Below are 19,245 nucleotides of genomic sequence, written 5' to 3'. Positions count from 1 at the left end.
CAGAGTTGAAACTGTACAGAGAGCCAACATGGAGGCCGAAGAGAGGGGAAGGAGCGGAGTCTCCGGTAAAATCTCTAAAAAAGGTTAGTTTTCGTGAAAAACATGGTCTCTTTTGTCAGTATCAGGCTTTCTGAATATTTCAACAGTCTAACAGACGTCAGAAAAGAGTTCAAACATGTTGTACGCGCGTAACGTTACTTTGAGAAGTTGCGTATTAACCGGTTCAGCACAGTGACATTTAATTTTTTTGCAACATTTAACAGTCCTGTTAGCATTTTCTTTTTGGCATTATATTTCAGGGCATACATTTAAAATATTTATTAAGTTAGTTATTTATTAGTTCATTTTTCAGGGACAATGCAACAAACTTTGTTTACAGATGTATTACATGTACGATTTCCAGCCAAGGCTAATTGCGACACCTGTGTCTGTTTTTTTGTTTGTCGAAAAAGGTCATGTTTTTGTGGATTTAAAAAAATAAAAAATAAAAAACTGAGAGAGATAACGACAAATAAAAAAGAAATAAAAACAAACAAACAGGTAGGTAAATTAAAAGGCACTGACAGACAGTGACACAAAAAGGCAGCTTTTAGTCGCAGTAATGTGGCTGACATTAATGCAACATGTCACTCACAAGAGTGCTATACCACATCATCAGTGTCTTTATATGGTCAGAGATTTTTCCAATGAAACTGTCCCTTTGTCCCTTAACCATGTCATTTTCCCCTTTCAGTGATTCCAACGTTTTCTCATTTGCAAAAGTTTCCATCATTTGAACTCTCCACATATTCAGTATAGGAGCTTGAGGCTACTTCAAACACATCAGAATCATCCTGGCTCAGGTTATTAGGCCAGTTTTTAATATTCTTAATACAAATTTATTTAAATTTTGTGCTATAGTTTTGTCACCAAAGACATATGGTCTTGGTGAATTGGGCAGTTCATGTTCCCAATGGTGGTCCCTCAAAAGTCTTAAAATGTCTTAAATTCAGTTTTATAAATACTGGGCTTTTAACGTAGTTGAAATTGTCTCAAATTTGGATTTGTGAGGTCTTGATTGCCACAACCATTGTATCTCATTCATCTTTTCATATCTTTTAGTCAAAGTGAGTCATGCTCTACTATATGAAGGTTCACATTTCTAATGTTAAAAATCTTTAAACCTACCACTGACCGCCAGTGTCAATGAGGGCTGGCAGGTTAGGGGTGTGGAAAACAATTATTTCAGACTAAGTATTGGTAGTATTGGTTAGTTGTACACCCCGAGTTAATCTTTTTTTGCATTTTAATCACGTTGTTTGTGTGGCAGGTGGGAAACGCGTCAAAGCACTGACTGCTGAAGAAGAAGCAAGAAGGTGTGAATGGGCGTCTTTTCACTGGATGCTAGAGTTGTATCGCTGCTAATGTTCCACTAATGTACCGTTTCATACAGTAAAACCCAACAAACAATTGATTTAAGAACATTCCTCATACCCAACTTTAATTATTACAAAAATAACGCTTATCATCGGGTAAGAACACCATCTTCTAATATGTGTCTGTTTATCTTTTGTCAGGCGGGAGGTGGTGAAGGAGAAGTTAAGGGAGAAGTTGGAGCTGGAGAGAAGAGCCCTGAAGATCGTGGAGCGACTCCTGGAGGACAGTGTGGCTGAAGACTTCCTCGTTGACTGCGTATGTATCACTTTTGTAGTAAATCCTCAGCTGAGACCCCACCCCTAAATTGTATAAAAAAACAAGACACCAGCAAGACATGACACAAACTTCATTTTATTTTATTTTTATTTTTTATTTTTATTTTTTCCACTAGCATGATTATGCTATCCATTTTACAAGCATTATCTCATTTGAGATGAATCCTTTGCTCTCACTGTTATTTTGTGTCAGTTGATGTTACGCAGAATTTATATATTTTGTTGTATTGTGAGCCCCTTTTTCTGATGTCATTGCATTTGTAACTTTCCCCTATTCCTCTGTAACTGGTCTGCTTAGGCTTATACTGGTCTCCTATCCATGTTTCCTGGATACATGCCATAAGGAACTAACCCATTTGTTTTGGATGGACTGAGACTAATATGGACTTTATTTAATTCTTGTTGGCCTGTTAGTTTTGTCTCTGATGCTCTCCTTCCTGTCTCGGGAGTAATGTAAAAGTGACCCTTTATGTAAGATCTGACTGTTGATATTGAGTTTTACTTTATTACCCTTGGTGACCTGACTGCTCTGTCCTGTTTTAAGTGTATTTGTGTTCTTTAAGAAAAAAAAAAAAACAAAACAAAACCTGAACCTAAAAAATAAAGCATTAAAAAAACAAAGACATGACGCAAGCTTGGTATTGTTCATGGATTGAAGTCTTGAAGAGTCATGTCCACCTGGTTCTGTGTTACTGCTCCCTGTCATCACCCTGCTCCTATTACTTTTCTATCACTGCCCAGCCGCTCTGATGTTGATCCTGTCACATTCACTTACAATGCATTTCTGTCCCCACTAATTAGCCTTTTCCCGACTGTGACAGTGATTTTGTCCAAAGAACATCAGTCAGCCTACAAGTAATTTCCCCTGTCAATTACAAATATGTAAGGTTTTGGCTCACTCAGAGGCAGGAATGCATTTGGAGACACATATTTATTCCGTTATTCTGAAGGCCATGAAATATCACATTTTCGATGTTTTAGTTCACCAACCTTTTGAATACTATGGAAACAAATTTGCTGAGCATCTTATTTTCTCCTCTTGTTGTCTCCTTTTTTTCACAGGCAAAGTTCATCACTCCTGCTAATTACAAAGACACGGTAGAGGAGAGGTCCATTGCTAAACTGTGTGGTTATCCCATATGTTCAAATAAACTTGTCAAGGTAAGAGCCTTTTATATCAGACTTTACAGGCCCATGCAAGTAATAGATGTCTTTTTGTCTCTTGTTGTATGTTTCTAATCTGACTTGGTGCTACTGTTTATTTTATAGATCCCAACGCAACAGTTTAAAATTTGTACTAAGACCAATAAGGTGTACGACATCACAGAGCGCAAGGTAAGTACTGCTATGTGTGTATTTGAATATTTTAGTTTTAAAGAAACAGTCAAAATGAAGATATTTTTTTTATGTCTCTGTCTTGTGAATAGTGTTTTTGTAGTAACTTCTGCTACAAAGCCTCCAAAGAGTTTGAGCTACAAATATCCAAAACACCTCTTTGGCTGCGGCAGCATGAGAGGTATGTTTGCTGTTTACGTTTCAATCACAACATGAACTGATTGTTAAATAGTATAATTTTGACATACTAAGACTGTGTGCTTATTTTCCTTCCCACTGACAGTCCTCAAGAAATTAAACTGATGAAGAAAGGAGATGGGTATGTATTGCTTTGTGCAAATTTTGATGACTTACGCATAAGATAGCTTTTTATAAAGCAGATTCAACTAACCAATGGATACATCTCGCCTATTACTTTATGGCTGGAGATTTTAACAGAATTAGTGACTATATTTGGGACAAAAATGACTTTAAAGTGGGATGAACTCCTTTTTGGGCATCTACAAATGTGAAAACAAAATACTTGTTTGAAAAGTGTAGCTGCTAGAGAAGCAGTTATAAAGAAATGGCTGAGGCCAGACGCTACATCTTTATAAAAACTTTGTAATGGAAAGAATTATCTTCTCAATGAGGCTTCGAGAAATTAAACTTGAGGAAATTTGGAAGAAGAAGAAAATGTGTTTTTCCTAGAAATTATTTAAAAAATAATTATAATAAAACAGATAAATAAATATAAAGTTTAAAATGCCACATTTTATGTTTTTGTGTTTTTTAATTACATTATAAAAAGATGAGAAGATGGATGTACTGAACTATTAGTGGTGTCACAATACTTGAATTTCTAATTTCATTACAATACCTTGAAAAATATCAATATTCAATATTATTTTCGATATCTTGGGGAAAAAAATGACATAGAGGACATGAATTTAAAACATCAACAAGGCTGTAACATGACAGGGACTTTCTTGGTAAGTAGCAGAGATCAGCAGAATGACTGCAGTAAACGGTACAGCTGCTAACAGAGCATTGATTTTGTGGAAAATGAGCATTAAAACTGTTTCAAAGAATCTGTGTGTAGATAAATCCATACTTTTGACTACACTACTTGGTAAAGATGACTGTGAGCTACAGCTGTTAAGAGATACCAAATATACAGGAAAAAAAGTGTCAAAAATAGATGCATCTTTTTTTAAATGTTAAATGTTTTGAATATTATACAGATTTCATATTTGATAGACTAATTTAATGTAATCTCTGCATGTCCAGTGGGAGTTCTGGTGAGGAGGTGATGCTATCAGAGAGGCGTCTCCAAGAGGAGGACATCGAGAATCCTGCTCAACCCGAGGACCCCCACAGCTCTCAGCAGGGTCCTGCTGCAGCAGACCTCAGCCACAGTGAAGGCAGTGACACCGAACAGGAGCAGGACTTTGTCTCCAGCGTGGTTTCCCAGCGGCAGGGACCCAGGGTGCACTGGGCTGACCAGCCTAAATGTACAGATGAAGACGAGACAGGTGAGCGAGGGAAGACGGAGAGGCAAAAGAAACAGAGAAGAGAGGGAGGTAAAGAGGAGATTAAGGGTCAGAGTCAGGGCGCAGAGAGGGAGGGAGAAGGTGGCAACAGACAGGAGTCACTTTCATTTCAAACAAAAGCTGAAAAACGGCTGCACTCATTAACCACAGACAGAACCAATGGAGAGCAGGTGCTCGAGGAGAGAGGCCTGCCTCACAAACCCTGTGTGGACGAGGCTGCGGCCCAGCTGAATTTGTGCAGTCTATCTGAGACAGTTGGTCACGCTGCTCCCCCGCCTGTTGACTCAACAGCTGCACAGGCAGAACACACAAATCTACTCACTTCTCCACCATGTCAAGACTTAAACAGCTCAACAGAAAACAAACATCTCCCCTCTACACCCCTGATAAACATGAATCAGGATGACAAGGACACAACATTGACCAGCCAGCCAGGTCTCAACATCACCCATGTGGGTATGAGCAAGAGAGGGGCGTCTGGGCTACGAGATCTACTCAAGAGCCACACAACTGGAGGCAAACCCAACTCCATCCGGCTGAATCTCCTCGAGTGCCTGAGAAGAACGTTGAAGGAGTGGAGCACAGACGAGACTCTGAGGTTTCTGTACGGTGCTCACCACTCACTAGGCTCGCCTTACGCTGAAGAAGAAAAAGAAGTAGAGGAGGAAGAGGAGCTGGATGAAGACGACCTTGAGGATGGGGTGACTGATGAGGATGCAGAGGGGGTCGATGCTGCAGTGCAGAAGAGGCCTTCTGCTGCAGCTCCGCACTACGAGACGCTGCGGCAGGAGACCGAGCAGCTGGAGCTGAGAGTCAAAGAGTTTTATAAGGGGACCTGGATTCTACCTGAGGAGGAAGTGGAGCCGCATGGAAACAAGGTGAGTGAGAAGGAAGGAGGGAGGAAAGAGAGAGGAGAGTTGTGAATAAAGGGCTATGTTGTAAGAGTCAGTGTTTAAACAGGTGTTATTGGGAAAGGAGTAAGTGTGTTTATGCACTGAGGTGTGCCCACACATCGTTTGTTCCCCCAGCAGGTGACAGTCCAGGACCAGAGCACGAAGGACCCAGCTCTGCCACTCGTCGACTCTCATGCTCAGCACCTCATCCAAAAACGGATCACAGTGGAGAAGCTCACCAGCTGGTGTGTGTTTGCTTGTATCTGTGTGTCTAAATGTGTATGTTTGTCTCTTTCAGCTGTGTGCATTTATTAACAAGTGTGGGCGAACTGTTATCAAGCTGCTAGACTTAAATTCACATACTCAGTATTTATTATATCTTTCAGAACCCTTCAAGCTGCCCTTAAACGGAAACGTCTCTATTTCCCAACCTGGACGCTATTTTCCCGGGTTTTGTTTCTAAGTGACGATTGGAGACAGCAGTTTTTTAAATTAGTGCCATTATTGAGAGAGACCGCAGTGGCTGAACCAGCTGCAGTGTAACCACTCGAGGCATTTGTGGGCCGTCAATTTACATACACTGAAAGTGCTTGCTTTTGCCACTAACAGGCTCAGATTTGTCTGACAACATAATGGAAAGGACCCTACAGAGAAATGAAACATTTGTCTGTACCTTTTCCTGATCCTCACCGGTATGTTTGTTGTGACTAAGTCTTGCTGTGAAATCTCAGAAGAGGTGATTTGTTGCAGGAAAAACAACGGTGGAGTAAGAGTTGGAGAAAGGAGTGCCAACAATGTGGAAATGTCCACAAGACTGCACAATGAGACTTCTCCTTGAGCCAGACGTGGTCCCAGTAACAAACAGACCAGCAAAAAACAAATACAAATATTTCATTTCTCTGTGGAGATCCTTTCCATAATGTTGTCAGACATATTAAATAACAATCTGAGCCTCTCAGTGGGAAAAACAAGCACTTGTAGTGGATGTAAATTGATGATGCAAACATGCCCTGAAGGTTTACATTTTGTCCTGTTTCCCCTCTGTGGCTGCAGCCCTCTCTCTCAATACCTGATCAGTTTCAAAAACTGTTGTTCCCGGTTGTCACTGAGACACAAACAGCAACATGAAAAAATGAAAAATAACAACATTTCACTTTTGAATAGCACACATTTATTGAGAGTAAATATTAGTTTTATTTTTTAGTTTAATTTGTCTTTGTCTCTCGTATTTTTGTCTCTGTGTTGTGTTGCAGTCTCAGAAACATTGTCGGCCCTCTGTGTCTCACCATGAGCGACGTCTCCACTGACCTGAACGACCTGGTTCGGACATTCAGGTCAGTGCGTCACACACAAACACACACTCCTCTCTGGAGGTCTGCTTACACAGTTACACACGCTGTCTTTAGTGTAGTTACATTAGTATGCTGAGGAGGCACAAAATGTGTCATAAAATGGCTTTTGAACTGTAATTTTTTTACATCTTAAGACAAAAAAAAAACCCTGTGTTTTCAGGGCATCAGCACATTTAAAGGTACAGTACCAAGACAATATTCTGCAGTGCAACAGAGTGACTGTATGCTGCTTCACTGCTGCTGCATTTCTGCTGCCGAGACATCTGTTAGGTCAGTTTTGGATGTATCCCAACTTTATAAAAACAATTTGTAAGGTTCATTTCAGCATCAGAACTGTTGTGCTTTCTGGAGTTATTTGGGGATTGTGTCTTGTTCTAATATATTTTAGGCCTTGTTCATAGCTCAAGTGGTAATAATGATGATGTTAGTATCAAAATCTTGCCTCCTGAAACACATACATCATTTAGATGTGAATATTGCTTCAGGAAGAGTATTGTTTTTTCTTGGTGTAGAGCCAGAGAAATCTAATCTGTCGTCCAGCGTGATCTGTAAACGCTCTGCTAGCAGAAACCGAAACATCCATCTCCCCGAGGTCACTGTAATATGCTAAGAGAAGTTAGAGCATTAAACTTATAATTAAGGATTTTATTTAAATTCCACGACATTGTGGAAAGATTTGATAAAGAACTCCGGCGCCTCCTACAGGTAGGAATCAAACATGACAACATGAGTTTTTATAAACCCTGTGCAGACATTTTACAGGCTGTCTTAGCAGTACAAGCACAGGTGAAGATAATGACATTAATTATGTCTATTTTCTGTTTCGGTGCTTTGAATGTGCCATAAAAAAAGCACAGGTGTTAAAATTCACATTCTTGATACCTGTGCTTTTCTATCCATGACAAGTCCACATTCATCACCTTTGTTTTCTGAGATGTTATTGCATGTGTATTTCTTGAATGATGAGTCTTAGCATGATATTTTTGTGATATATCAACACAGACATACTCAACATGTGGCTTTTTGCTGCAGTATTTTCTTGTGTCATCTTGACGTTTTTAACCGTGTCAAGAGCTTAAATGCAATGGCCCAATCTGCTTGAGATAAATTGTCACTGTGTTAAAGGGATAGTTTGTGCTAAGCAAGTTACTGCTGTGGACGGCCACCTAGCCACCTAAAAAACAAAGAACCACCTAAAAAAGTCTGTCATGTTAAAGGTGTTGAATGTAACTCTGAAGAAAGGTAGTTGATTGTTGAGACTCGTTCGCCAGTCATCAAACAGTGACACTTTGGGATGGTAGTCAGATCGAACGACCAACTCAAAGCGTCACGCCGAAATGTCTTGAATGAAAAACACATACCTCCAGTAAAGTTGGTGTTTTGGTTGGTGGCAATATGCAACCTGAAGAGCTACGGTTTCAATCTACCATAAAATGGAAAGAAGATGAAGCAACTGTGCACAATAAAAGCAGGAAGTGTTATATATTTATGTAGAAAAGGCACAAATTGGTGCAAAGAATTTCACAAAAATGCGACAAAGTGTGTATATAACACACTTTGTTGCATTTTTGTAAAAAAAAATATATGAATTCTGTATGGGTGGGCCAAGGTCTTTAATTTTGTATGTAATTGCATTTTATTGTGTCAATTGTTACATAATAGAAGTTCAATATGTTTTTTTACTTGCCCAGTAGTAGTCAGTGTAGCGGTTTATTTAAAAATCTTTCAAACTTGTACAAGGATTGCACATTTCCTGCCATAGAGGTACTTTGAGTTCTCATTGGCTGGTTAGGATGTTTTTAACAGCAGTGCTTTAAATCACTGTGCAGTGAGAAACACCTCTGCAGTCCTGCTTCCAGGAATTCTCCTTTCTGCTGTCAGTGGCACCGCTGACAAGAGGCTCAAACCAAAGAATATACACAGCGCTGTCGGAGAAACATACATCACTGCACTATTGCAGGCAGTGTTTGTGGTGGTCGGTCCGGCCTTGTGCACATTTTGTTTTCCTTGTTGCTTATCACCAGAATCAGTCGATTTTGACACTTGCCTCTCCTGAAGGTTGCTGCTGGAGTGTTCAGATATTTTCTGTTGTTGACTTGATCTGCAACTCATAGACAAATGCCCTTACATTAGATACATTTAAAAAAAAAAAAAAAAGATGACTGACCTGTTGCTCACTTTGTTTATTCCTTCACACTACAGGTTTACCAACACAAACATCAACCATAAAACTCCCGAGTGGACCCTCATTGCTGTCGTGCTTCTTCATCTGTAAGTTTATAGTGTGTGTTTGTGTGTGTGAAAGTGTCAATGCACCATGACAGCTGGGAGTGTCTTATTCTGTACTGCAACTACTGTAGAGGACTGGAGTGGGAGAGAATGATAAAATTATGACAAGGAAATCAAAGGTCGTTGTTACCCACGATTTAGAACAGGTCACCAACCTTGAAACCACTGTACTTCACTGCCTCAGTGTGTGCAGCTGTTTGTGTGTGAGACGAGAGCAAAGTGTGTTTTTTTATATCATGTAAGCTAAACTTTAGTAAAGCTGAAATAAACAGCGAAGTTCAATATAATATATATTCGTACAATTTTAAAGAAGTAAGACATGAGTGGCAGAAAGAAAATACACATATATGTGTTGGAACTAAAACTGACATTATATTGGTGTCATGCTTTAATAAAAAAAAGGGGGTTGTATGATGTGTGAGTATCTCACTTTCTCGAGCTGCAAAGCAGAATGCAAAGATTTAATAGGCCGAGCAGCATAATGTGAGATGATCAATGCATGCAATTAGTGCTTGAGTTTCTGCAGCCCTTATCTATGCTCTCTTCAAGTCACCAGACTCCATTGACAGTAACAGTAATTTTACCTCATAGATCAGGTGATCAGGTTGCTGGTCTCCCCCTGCCTAATACACTGACTATCGAAATGTAATTCATGCAACCCCACTTCAGACAATCTGAACTATCCCTTTAAACAGACTGATGCTTAAATCAAAGCAACACAAGAGCTTCTGCTACAGCTAACTTTACTAACTGGATTGTTAGGACTTGGATTGTTTTTCAGCTTTAAAGCTTCATGGTACTTGTGACAAAACTGTAAATGGTGTGTCATTATTTTAAGCGTATGCCATATGTCGTGTGTGTGTGTGTGTGTGTGTGTGTGTGTGTGTGTGTGTGTGTGTGTTTGGCTGGTAGTTCATGGACAGTTCCGTGCTGCTCCCGCCTAAGTACACACAGACACCTCATGGTCTTATCTCCACCTGATTGCCCCTCTCCAGATCCGTGATGCACACACAGAAAGCACACACAAGCAGCCCTGTACACGCTCAAGTTAAACACACAACACACACAGTTCCTCTGTATACACTCAAGCAAAACGAGCACTTTGAATTGCCCTGACTGGGAAAACTTTCACCTGATGCCCGGCTGAATCTGATTTATGACTCCCTCAGTCTCCCCAGGCCAGTTTGCATCAGTATCATAACTTACATTGTGAGCTCTCTCAAACTTAACAAAAGAATAAAGTAAGTGTCGAGCAGCTTGACAGGCAGAAGGTAACACAAATCTTTTACTCTTGAAGCACGGGAGCCTCATGACTGCAAACTCTTTCCTGGACCCTATTTTTCCTTTTTTTTGTGTAAGTGACTAATGGGAACTACAATTTTTAAAAATTTGTCTGGCTTTGACCTCTGCAGCCAGTAGTCACAACACCAGCTGCAATGTAATCACTCGAGGCAAGTTTGCATTGTCAATTTTTCCATTCTCATTTGTTTTTTTGTCACTGACACGCTCAGATTTTTGTTTTACATTTTGTTTTAGATTTGTGTCTTACAACATTATGAAAATGATCCCCACAGTGATAGACATTTTTGTTTTAGAGCAAGATCCTTTCAATTTAACCAGATATAGCCCCGAAATAGCTATCACCAAAATCACCAGATTCCATTTAAATAAACTGTAATTTTAGCACGTGTATTTTCTCATCCGACTGGGTGAATTAAGTGTTCAACCAAGTCAGAGTTGGTCATTTTTGTAACCGTATAGAGACTTGGCTTTTGCATGTTTTATTTTGTTTCTGTCGACTTTGATTGAAGGCTGTTTTGTGATGATAAAATTACTGTTATTTAATGGATTATGGTGGAAAATAATAATAAATTATGTTGTCAAAGTCTCTGAAAATCTCCCAAAAGTAGAGTAGCCAGAGTAGAATAGATTTTACACAATTATCCTACACGTGTGCTCAGTAACCTCTGGGTCACAATAAAACTTCTTTTTTTAATCTGTGACGGGAAAATTAGACAGAATTGTTATCTCTGCGCTGTGGCTTTGACCTGATTTTAGGTGTCCTGTGATTTTGACAGATGATGTTGACGGATAGATGCTGAAAACACTGATTTTATCTGATGACCCACTTCATAACCTGTATTTATTACATGTTAAGATAATGTGAGTGATTGCATGACAGGCCATGATGGCTTATCATCGTTACAGTTGGCTTTTATTTGATCCATCTTTGATCCCTGGCCCTTGCAGAAACATTTCTTCTCTTTGTCACCTGTCCCGCTGCTAGTCTATGATTTCATTAGTTACCATTTAACTTCAAGCTTCTCCATCCTTCCTTTCCTCCACCATGAATAATTTGGTGTGCTGCTTTATCTCTCTGCTGCATGGCAGCTGCGGAGCTTGTCTGGCCTCTTTTGTTCAGGCCAGCTGAATAATGGATGCCCCCTCTGCAACACTAGACCCTGGGGTGAACCGGAGATTAACCAGCAGTGCACCTCCACACAGGTAGACAGGACAGGTAGGGGGGGAGGGGGGAGAGGAGGGGAGGGGCTGGGGTTAGAGAGGTGACGGAGATCAGGTGGAAGGTTGCAAACTGTGGATTTAAAGCTGGAGGTAAACACTCTTTACATCAGGGTGTTGGCCTGTGCTCATCTTATAGACCAAGACACAGTTTCTGTACAAATGTGAAATTTAAAGTTACCTCGACCATAACGGCACTCAGATGCCAGTTTATTAGGTATACCTAGCTAATGCAATCTGATACTACAATCCTGTGTAGCTAGCCTTATGTTGTGTGTGAGGCATTTTAAATGTTAATCTTAGCTCTGGGAGGCTAAAAGTTGCAGACTGATTAATTGATAGGTGGATGTAATGATATTATTGGTTGAAATTGGTTGGCACTAGCTTACGTAAGCAAATGCATTTTTTAAAATTTCATCTCAACTTTTACATTTCAGCTGTCACAAGCATGAGCCTCTTGTTCATGAGTAGATGCACTCTTCCCGCTCCCATTGTGATTATGTTGGCCAGTGTAGTTTGGTAGAAAGAAAATAGTTCCTTCATGAAACTGCTCATAGCAAATTCTGTGGATTATCTTGTGTAACTCATCATGATTTCTAAAAAAAAAAGAAAAAAAGAAAAAAAAGAGAGACTTTACTATACTGGTGCTTTGAGCACCACAAGTCGAGTGCTATCTAGTTTCAGTATATTGGAGCGAAAGCATTTCTACAGCCGATATCTCCAACACTCGGCAACTCACGCCAAAACCATTTGTAAAAATGTATTTTTGATTTTTGGGTTGAACTGTCCCTTTAAGTCTCACAACCAGGATACTAACATGCATGTAAACACACTCATGTAAGCAGCGAGCAGAGGTTTGTTCTGGACAACTCTGCTGAGCACCTCAAATCTGGTGCATGGCCTGATTTTTAAAAAAGGTGTGATCTGTGTTTGACTCATGAGTTATCTATATATGTATCATGAAACCTGCTTTCTTTTAGAACGACAGCAGCTGCTCAGAACTCCATACCTTATGGCTTGGAGGATCTGAACTTAAGGCTTAAACAGGAACATTTCAGGAGCTTGATAATAAATGTACAAACATAAAGTGTGTGGTATTTTATAGGAATCTGTAATAACAGTAGCCTGAGGTCAGTGTGTGTGTATGTGATTGTGTATAATTTTGTGTTTCAGGTTGGCAGAGGTGTCTCTGGTGGTGCGAGAAGCCCTGGAGACACGAGCGTCAGCAGAGTATTTGAACACACTGATGGAGGAGCTCGGTCTACAGGAGCAGGACCTTCTGAACTTAGTGCGGCTGTTTAAAACCCCAACACACAAACACTTAGACAGACCCTGACATAGGAATAGTTAATATACATTCATTAAATCTGTGGGTATCTGGCATTTTCTATATTTGTTTTCCCACAAATAAAGTTGACTATAATATGTTTTGAAGCAAAATCTCATGTCCTTTCTAATGTCTGTGTTTACTCCTCATGCAGGATACAGGAGGGAGTCTGCAGCAGTGATGGAGTGTAAACAAAGTACATTTATCCAAGTACTATACTTAGGTACAAAAGTGAGGTACTTCCTTCTCATGACACTTCCTGCTTCTATTCCACTACAGTTTTGAGGGAAATGTTGTACTTTTTACTTCCCTACAACCATTTACAATTACTTAAAGTTTTAGTTAATTTACAAATTAATATTTTTGCACAGAACATCAAGGACTTAATAAAACAATATGATTTGTCATAAATTAAAGGAAGCATCAGTACAATCAAGATACTCATCAAGCTGACAAGATTAATTGATTTATTAAGAGAGAAAATGAATTGGCAATTATTTTGGGTAACACCTCATTTGGTCAGTTTAATTACAAATAGTTTATAGTGTTTATAACTTATTACGAACTTTAGTCAAAATTCAACAATTGAGTTGTCTTGTTTTGTTTGTGGATGTTTATCTATAGAGTATATGTGACATTTCACGTGTTGCATAGGGTGAGTATATAGTTCAACAAAATTTTTCTGAGAATATGCAATAAATTGTCACATATACTCTAAAAAATATACAGACAAGCAACAAAGTTGAACTGTTGAATCTCAGCTAACTGGCTATTAAAGTGTTAAGTAGTCTATGAACAAAGTTGACCATTGAAAAAAAAATGTCACCCTATCTTGGTAATATTTTTACTCAGTTAGGGTTAGGGTTAGAGAACATTTAATGGTTCCAGCCTCTCAAATTTGAAGATATTCTTTCCTTTCAGTAATCGTAATTTATCTGTAATAATTTTGAGGTTTGTTATATTGGTTGGACAAAGCAGTCATTTTAAAGGTGTCACTTTGAGCTCTGTCTTTAAGTTTTTCCTTTTTTTTTTTTTTTTTTTTTGAGGCATTTCTCACTATTTTCTGAATTTCTACAAACTAAAACAACCAATAGATAAATAGACAAAAAATAGTAAAGTCTGTCTTGTACATGGATGCATGAGTAATAATAATCTAATGATACAATGTATAATTAACACTTACGTTGAGTATTTTTTACTTTTATTGCTTTAAGTACATTTTTCAGATTATATTTTGGTATTTACTTGAGTAAATTGACATTGATATCATCTTCACCGCTGGCCTGCAGGTTGTTTTTGTGTGGCAGCATTGCTGTGCACTTTATTTACACAATCTGTGGTGAGATATGCGCAAATCAGATCCTTGAAATTTTAGAGCCGAGGATGTTTAAATAAATCACACCCAGCTTTTCCCAGTGAAAACGCCATGTGGATACGCTGCTTGTTGCCGAGCTGGAGGAGCTTCAGCTGCAATAAAATTGAAGCTATTTCTACAGACTTCCTTCACATGGAGCTTTATGGCACCATAATGTCATTTGTTATATGGGTAAGTTATCAATGCGTGTGTCTGAAAATGTTTGGTTTTGACCAGGTGGCGCGCGCAACAAAACGTTTTTTCCTTTTTAGTAGTGGAGATATAACTTTAACCCTGTCATGCAGATTGGGGACGTGATTGATAGCCTGCATGGCTGAACACTGCTTCTCGTTTTTCACAACGTACCTGCAATCAGTGAACAAAGGAAACTTTTTATTGTATTAAATGTGGCATCGTGGATATAAACTAAAAATCTAAATGATGTTTTCTTATCATTTCAAAAACTGATATTCAAACTAGAAAGACTGAAATCAAGTTAATGTTTAATCTCTGGCTACAAATTGACCATATGAAAAAGTATTTCTAGAATTTCATTTGAAAATGTTAATTCATTTCAGAAATGTTTTTTTTTTTATTTTTTTTTTTTTAAATTCAGCTTTGGAAACCAGCGTTTAAAGTCTAAATAATGTAAAAACACACTCGATAAATAAACTTTTATTTCCATAAAATCAACCAGAATATCTCGGACTAAATAATTAACTGCATTCAACAGAAGTGGGTCAATGCAACAAATACAAACACAGAATAAAATAAAACTCGACCGTATAAATAGAGTAGATTATTAAAAGTGCTCATTTAAGTCCGTGTTGCGTCTCCTTGTGTCTCCTCAGGTCCACTTTCCTCTGGAAACCTTTCCCGCACAGGTCGCAGCCGAAAGGTTTGAAGCCTGTGTGTTTCCTGCTGTGCGTGATGAGGTTGGAGCTCTGACTGAAGGCCTTCCCGCACACCTGACACTTGTGCGGCTTCTCACCTGCAGCAGCAACGAGATCACACCGTTAGGACAAGTCAGCGTGGAGCCATTTTTACGCACGGTGAGACAACAAGACGTGGCTCTGGTGTATTAATCGATGATTATCAGTTTGTGCAGTGTCTCACCTGTGTGGATGAAAGTGTGTTTTTTCATGTCTGACTTTTGGTGGAACCTCTTCCCGCAGTACTGGCACGGATAAGGCCGCGTATCCGAGTGGATGAGCAGGTGCGTGGACAGTGTGGAGGAGCGTTTGAAACTTTTGCCGCAGATTTTACAGCTGAAGCTTCTCTCCTGTAAAACAAATAAAAATTCAGCGTGGAAGGCCTCAAAATATTATGGAACTGCAGAAATATATTAAAATTGGCATAAAAACGTGGCCTTTGCGTTTATAAAGCTATTTATTCAACAATCTATGAGGCCTACCTGCGAGTGAACCGCTCTGTGCTGATCCAGGCTCACTGCGTGCCCGAAGGTTTTCCCACAGATCCCGCACTCAAACGGCCGCGTCCCGCTGTGCGATCGCCGCACATGAACCTCCAACCCGTGAGGCGTGGAGAACACCTTTGGATAAATAGACCAGTTATCATTATTATTTTTTTTTATGTCGACATCAAACCCAAAATTGGGAAATACATACTGACACATTATCAGTCACACATTTTATATCTGTAATGACATTTAATTTAACTTAAACATAAGAGTATGAACGTGTATAACATGTCAAAATAATCTGTAACATTTTAGCAAACTCACACAATTTTTTTTTAAAAAATGAGTTTTTTGCTTTGGTCATGTAACGCCTGCGTAAAAACTTTGGTAAACGCACCTTGCAACATTTAATACACTTATAGGATCCATTTGACTCCATGTTCGAGCAGATGAAGTCATTTTCAGACTTGATTTCTGCACCGCGGGGCTTCTGCTTTACATCCACGAACAGTTCGTCACCATCGCGCATCCTGCACATCTGGTGGGCCGCTGAAGAAAAGTCCTGATAACATCCGGCCACCGGGCCTCTCTGTGCGTAAAGAGGCTCGGCGCCGCTGTCCTCTGCACCGTAAATGCTGACGGGTGAGTGAGGCTCCCCGTGGCCCTGGAGATGACGATGATACGGCCCCTGGACCAAATGCCTCAGCTCAGAGCCGGAGTACGCCGTCCAGGAGTAAGGGAAGAGCGGGATGTTGAAGTGATGGCCTTCCTCTGCTGCTGGAGTGGAGCACTTCTCTGAATCTGGAAGGTAATTTGGATTTAACGTTAGTGGATTTTGTTACAGATGAGAGCGATCTGCAGCTCATGGTGTGGCGTGGCGTGCCTAAAAGTAACTTTATAGAAAACATTTAAGAACAGGAACCCTTAAGTCCCAGCATTAAAATGTTACACCTTATATGAATAGATTTCGTGTGCAAAAAGCACAATCACTGATGACTGACAAGATGTTTATTAAATGAAATCAATGAAAGATTAAAAAGTAGGCCTATCAATGGACATTATAGCTCAACTCTGAATGTTTTGACTCCAGATTAGTGACATGTCTTTGTTCTCCCTAAAAATAATCAACCCTGTAACACCAGCATATTAAGTGTTAACAGTGCTATTAATGTTCAAAATACTTTATCCACATATAAAGCTGATTTGTATGGCAACCGCTGAAAACTAAAAAAAAATGTGAATGTATAAAGCTCACTGGTCTAATGACAATTGCATCCTAACAGGCCTGACAATAACAAACTTCGCAGTATCTGTTCATACTCCTCTGACACTTCAAAATAGCTGCAGAAATAGTCAGGACGAAAACACACCTGGTGAGGACGAGGGAGACGGTGGGCGCCAGAAATCACAGTCGGAGTTTCGGTCACACACGCTGCCTCCGCAGCTCAGCGGGGAGCTGGAGGACAGCGACCCCGGGGACAGCAGCCTGGACCCGGGGGACAGCCTGTCAGCGCCGGCGCTCACATTCTCCTGCGCCTCAAACTCCGCATGAGATTTGGTTTCTAATGACAGAAGAGGCGAGCATTGAACTGACTGAACTTGTATCTTTATGTAGATATAAGAAAGTTTTTAAAACTTTATGAGTGACTAATCGCTCTTACTGGCAACTATTCTCGTGCGTAATTACGCACAAATGAACTTACCTGCGCACACATGAGCCAGAATAGTGTCCAGTCTACCGCAGTCATCGTCCAGGTACCGGGGCTGGTGGTAGCTGTGGGCCCGTTTACTCTTCACCAGGAAAGACCTCGGCATGTTTTAATCTCCTTCACTCGGTGCTGCTCAGCTCTGAAATCCACTTCAGTCCTCTCCTTTCTACGCCGCTCTGACTTTATCTCTGGACAGATTGGGACACTATTGGTTGACAGGCCAGACAGCGTTGGGATTTTTGGCAGGCTATTACGCATGCGCAGGGAGGAGGTATCGTTTACCAGGTGTCGTGGGGCAGGTGGCCAAAAGCGGGACCACCTTCCCCCTCGAAGGATCCCGGCAGATATGTGATTGGAGAGGACGTATTGTGTGTCCTTAATGGTAGCCTATGGCTGTTAATGTGACGGAGGCGGAATCACATAAGAAGAAGTTTGCTGGGACGTTGTATAATAAGATTTACGCTTAGACGAAATCTTTATTATGGGAATTGATTGTGATATTAGTATTTTTAAAAAAAACCTAAAATTATTTTTGAAATTATATTTGTCAAAAAGATAGCGAGTTTTTTTTCTTTTTATCAATTTCTTACTGGTGTCCACAACATCGCATGAAATTAAAACCGAGATTGAATTTGTACGTTGCCCACACGATCTCAGTGCCAGACATTCACATTACACGCTTAAACTCTAAATTAGTTACAAACAATGCCATAAAAGTGGTCATTTGGAGTCTCATCAAGCCAAACGATTCAAACTCACATCAGTTACGATATAATTTGTGATGATATAAAGTGTAGATCCATGTGGGCAGAGCAGACAGTGGTGGATAATGACCTATTTGTTTGACTGGTTGTAAAGTGATCCTGTTAATGAGACGCGCACGGCCGCTCTGCACAACAGCCTGCTGGTGGGGAGCCCAAGTATCCCTTTACAGTTACACTGCTTCAGCTTACCCGCACTGACTCCAGCCTTATTGTTTTACATCATTAAAACCCCCTCCCGACCCAAACTACGGACCAATTAGGCTGTCCACTGAAAGAAAAGCAGGGTAGGATGCACAGGTGCCATGTGGAACATTAAAAATAAGGTAAAGTAAAGTGTTCAGTTGAAATCTGCCAAATCATAGCGAAGATTTGGGCTATGTTCAAGGTCGTACCAAAGCAAAGCGCTATCGATTTTCCTCCGATGTGGGAACAGAGTTTGTTTGATGCAGCTGCTGCAAGTTTAAAGACCTGCAAGCAAAGCGCAGATAGCTGAGGCATAAAGCAGAAACACATGGCCCATACTCACACTGCAGGTACTATATCCCAGCTCTCAGGACAGTCCTGAACTCTTGCCACATTCAGTCTGTGTGTCACTTACAAGCTGCAGAGAGACACCACAAAACCTTCTGCTTCTCACACTGAGACACACACACACACACACACACACACACTCTCTCTCTTTAACCCCTCCTTCTCTGAGAAATTAATTTTCATGTTAGTAAGCCCTGGCAGTCAAACAAAAACACTGATTGACATCAACATAAATTCATCAGCGCTATAATCTTTGGATATTTGCATTTTACAAAAATGATTCCGTCTCTTTTTAGAATTTACTTCCGATATTACAGACCTCACAGCTCACACTTAAAGTCTGATTTTAAAGAAATGACTCTTTCTTTGTGACATTGTAAAAAAAAGTTAAATTCATGCCACTTTAGACCACTTTTTATGCCTGTGATTGGCATTTTTCCTCCTCTACCAGGCCAGATGTTTCATTAAAAAGACACATTTTGTGTGTGTTTTACTTGCTAAAAAGGGGCCAAAATGGGAAATCAGTTT

The 19,245-nt window shown here is 39.9% G+C and overlaps 2 protein-coding genes across 4 annotated transcripts; one reads left to right on the top strand and one right to left on the bottom strand.

The window, feature by feature from the left end:
• Nucleotides 1-10: 10 nt before the first annotated feature.
• On the top strand, nucleotides 11-13,201 carry rpap2 (RNA polymerase II associated protein 2). Of its 3 annotated transcripts, XM_042497907.1 has the most exons (13): nucleotides 11-83; nucleotides 1,310-1,355; nucleotides 1,557-1,671; nucleotides 2,754-2,852; nucleotides 2,961-3,026; nucleotides 3,119-3,207; nucleotides 3,310-3,345; nucleotides 4,296-5,436; nucleotides 5,587-5,696; nucleotides 6,705-6,785; nucleotides 9,006-9,074; nucleotides 12,786-12,981; nucleotides 13,094-13,201. In XM_042497907.1, the coding sequence occupies exons 1-12, from the start codon at nucleotides 29-31 to the stop codon at nucleotides 12,946-12,948; spliced, it is 2,070 nt and encodes a 689-aa protein (XP_042353841.1). In that variant the 5' UTR covers nucleotides 11-28; the 3' UTR covers nucleotides 12,949-12,981; nucleotides 13,094-13,201. The 3 variants fall into 3 exon arrangements, with proteins under 3 accessions (XP_042353841.1, XP_042353842.1, XP_042353840.1); XM_042497908.1 differs by lacking the exon at nucleotides 13,094-13,201 and having other exon boundaries at nucleotides 5,590-5,696; nucleotides 12,786-13,046; XM_042497906.1 differs by lacking the exon at nucleotides 13,094-13,201 and having other exon boundaries at nucleotides 12,786-13,046.
• Nucleotides 13,202-15,001: 1,800 nt separating this feature from the next.
• On the bottom strand, nucleotides 15,002-18,055 carry LOC121951763 (zinc finger protein Gfi-1-like). The gene is given in 7 exon segments (XM_042498225.1): nucleotides 15,002-15,284; nucleotides 15,410-15,575; nucleotides 15,708-15,845; nucleotides 16,111-16,514; nucleotides 17,084-17,275; nucleotides 17,417-17,533; nucleotides 17,536-18,055. Coding segments are annotated over 7 exon segments (1,341 nt in total). The 5' UTR covers nucleotides 17,681-18,055; the 3' UTR covers nucleotides 15,002-15,105.
• Nucleotides 18,056-19,245: the final 1,190 nt, after the last annotated feature.

Source organism: Plectropomus leopardus, chromosome 12 (genome assembly GCF_008729295.1).
Source record: "Plectropomus leopardus isolate mb chromosome 12, YSFRI_Pleo_2.0, whole genome shotgun sequence".
Taxonomy (NCBI): Eukaryota; Metazoa; Chordata; class Actinopteri; order Perciformes; family Serranidae; genus Plectropomus; species Plectropomus leopardus.
Note: the sequence above shows the minus strand (reverse complement) of the source record. Positions and strands in the feature narration are given on the sequence as shown.

What these genes read in the sequence shown, in the direction of transcription:
- rpap2 (XM_042497907.1), top strand. Translation starts at nt 29, where the DNA reads ATGGAGGCCGAAGAGAGGGGAAGGAGCGGAGTCTCCGGTAAAATCTCT. An exon ending in GCTGAAGAAGAAGCAAGAAG is followed by an intron (nt 1,356 to 1,556) that starts GTGTGAATGGGC and finishes ATCTTTTGTCAG; the next exon opens with GCGGGAGGTGGTGAAGGAGA. An exon ending in TGGCTGCGGCAGCATGAGAG is followed by an intron (nt 3,208 to 3,309) that starts GTATGTTTGCTG and finishes TCCCACTGACAG; the next exon opens with TCCTCAAGAAATTAAACTGA.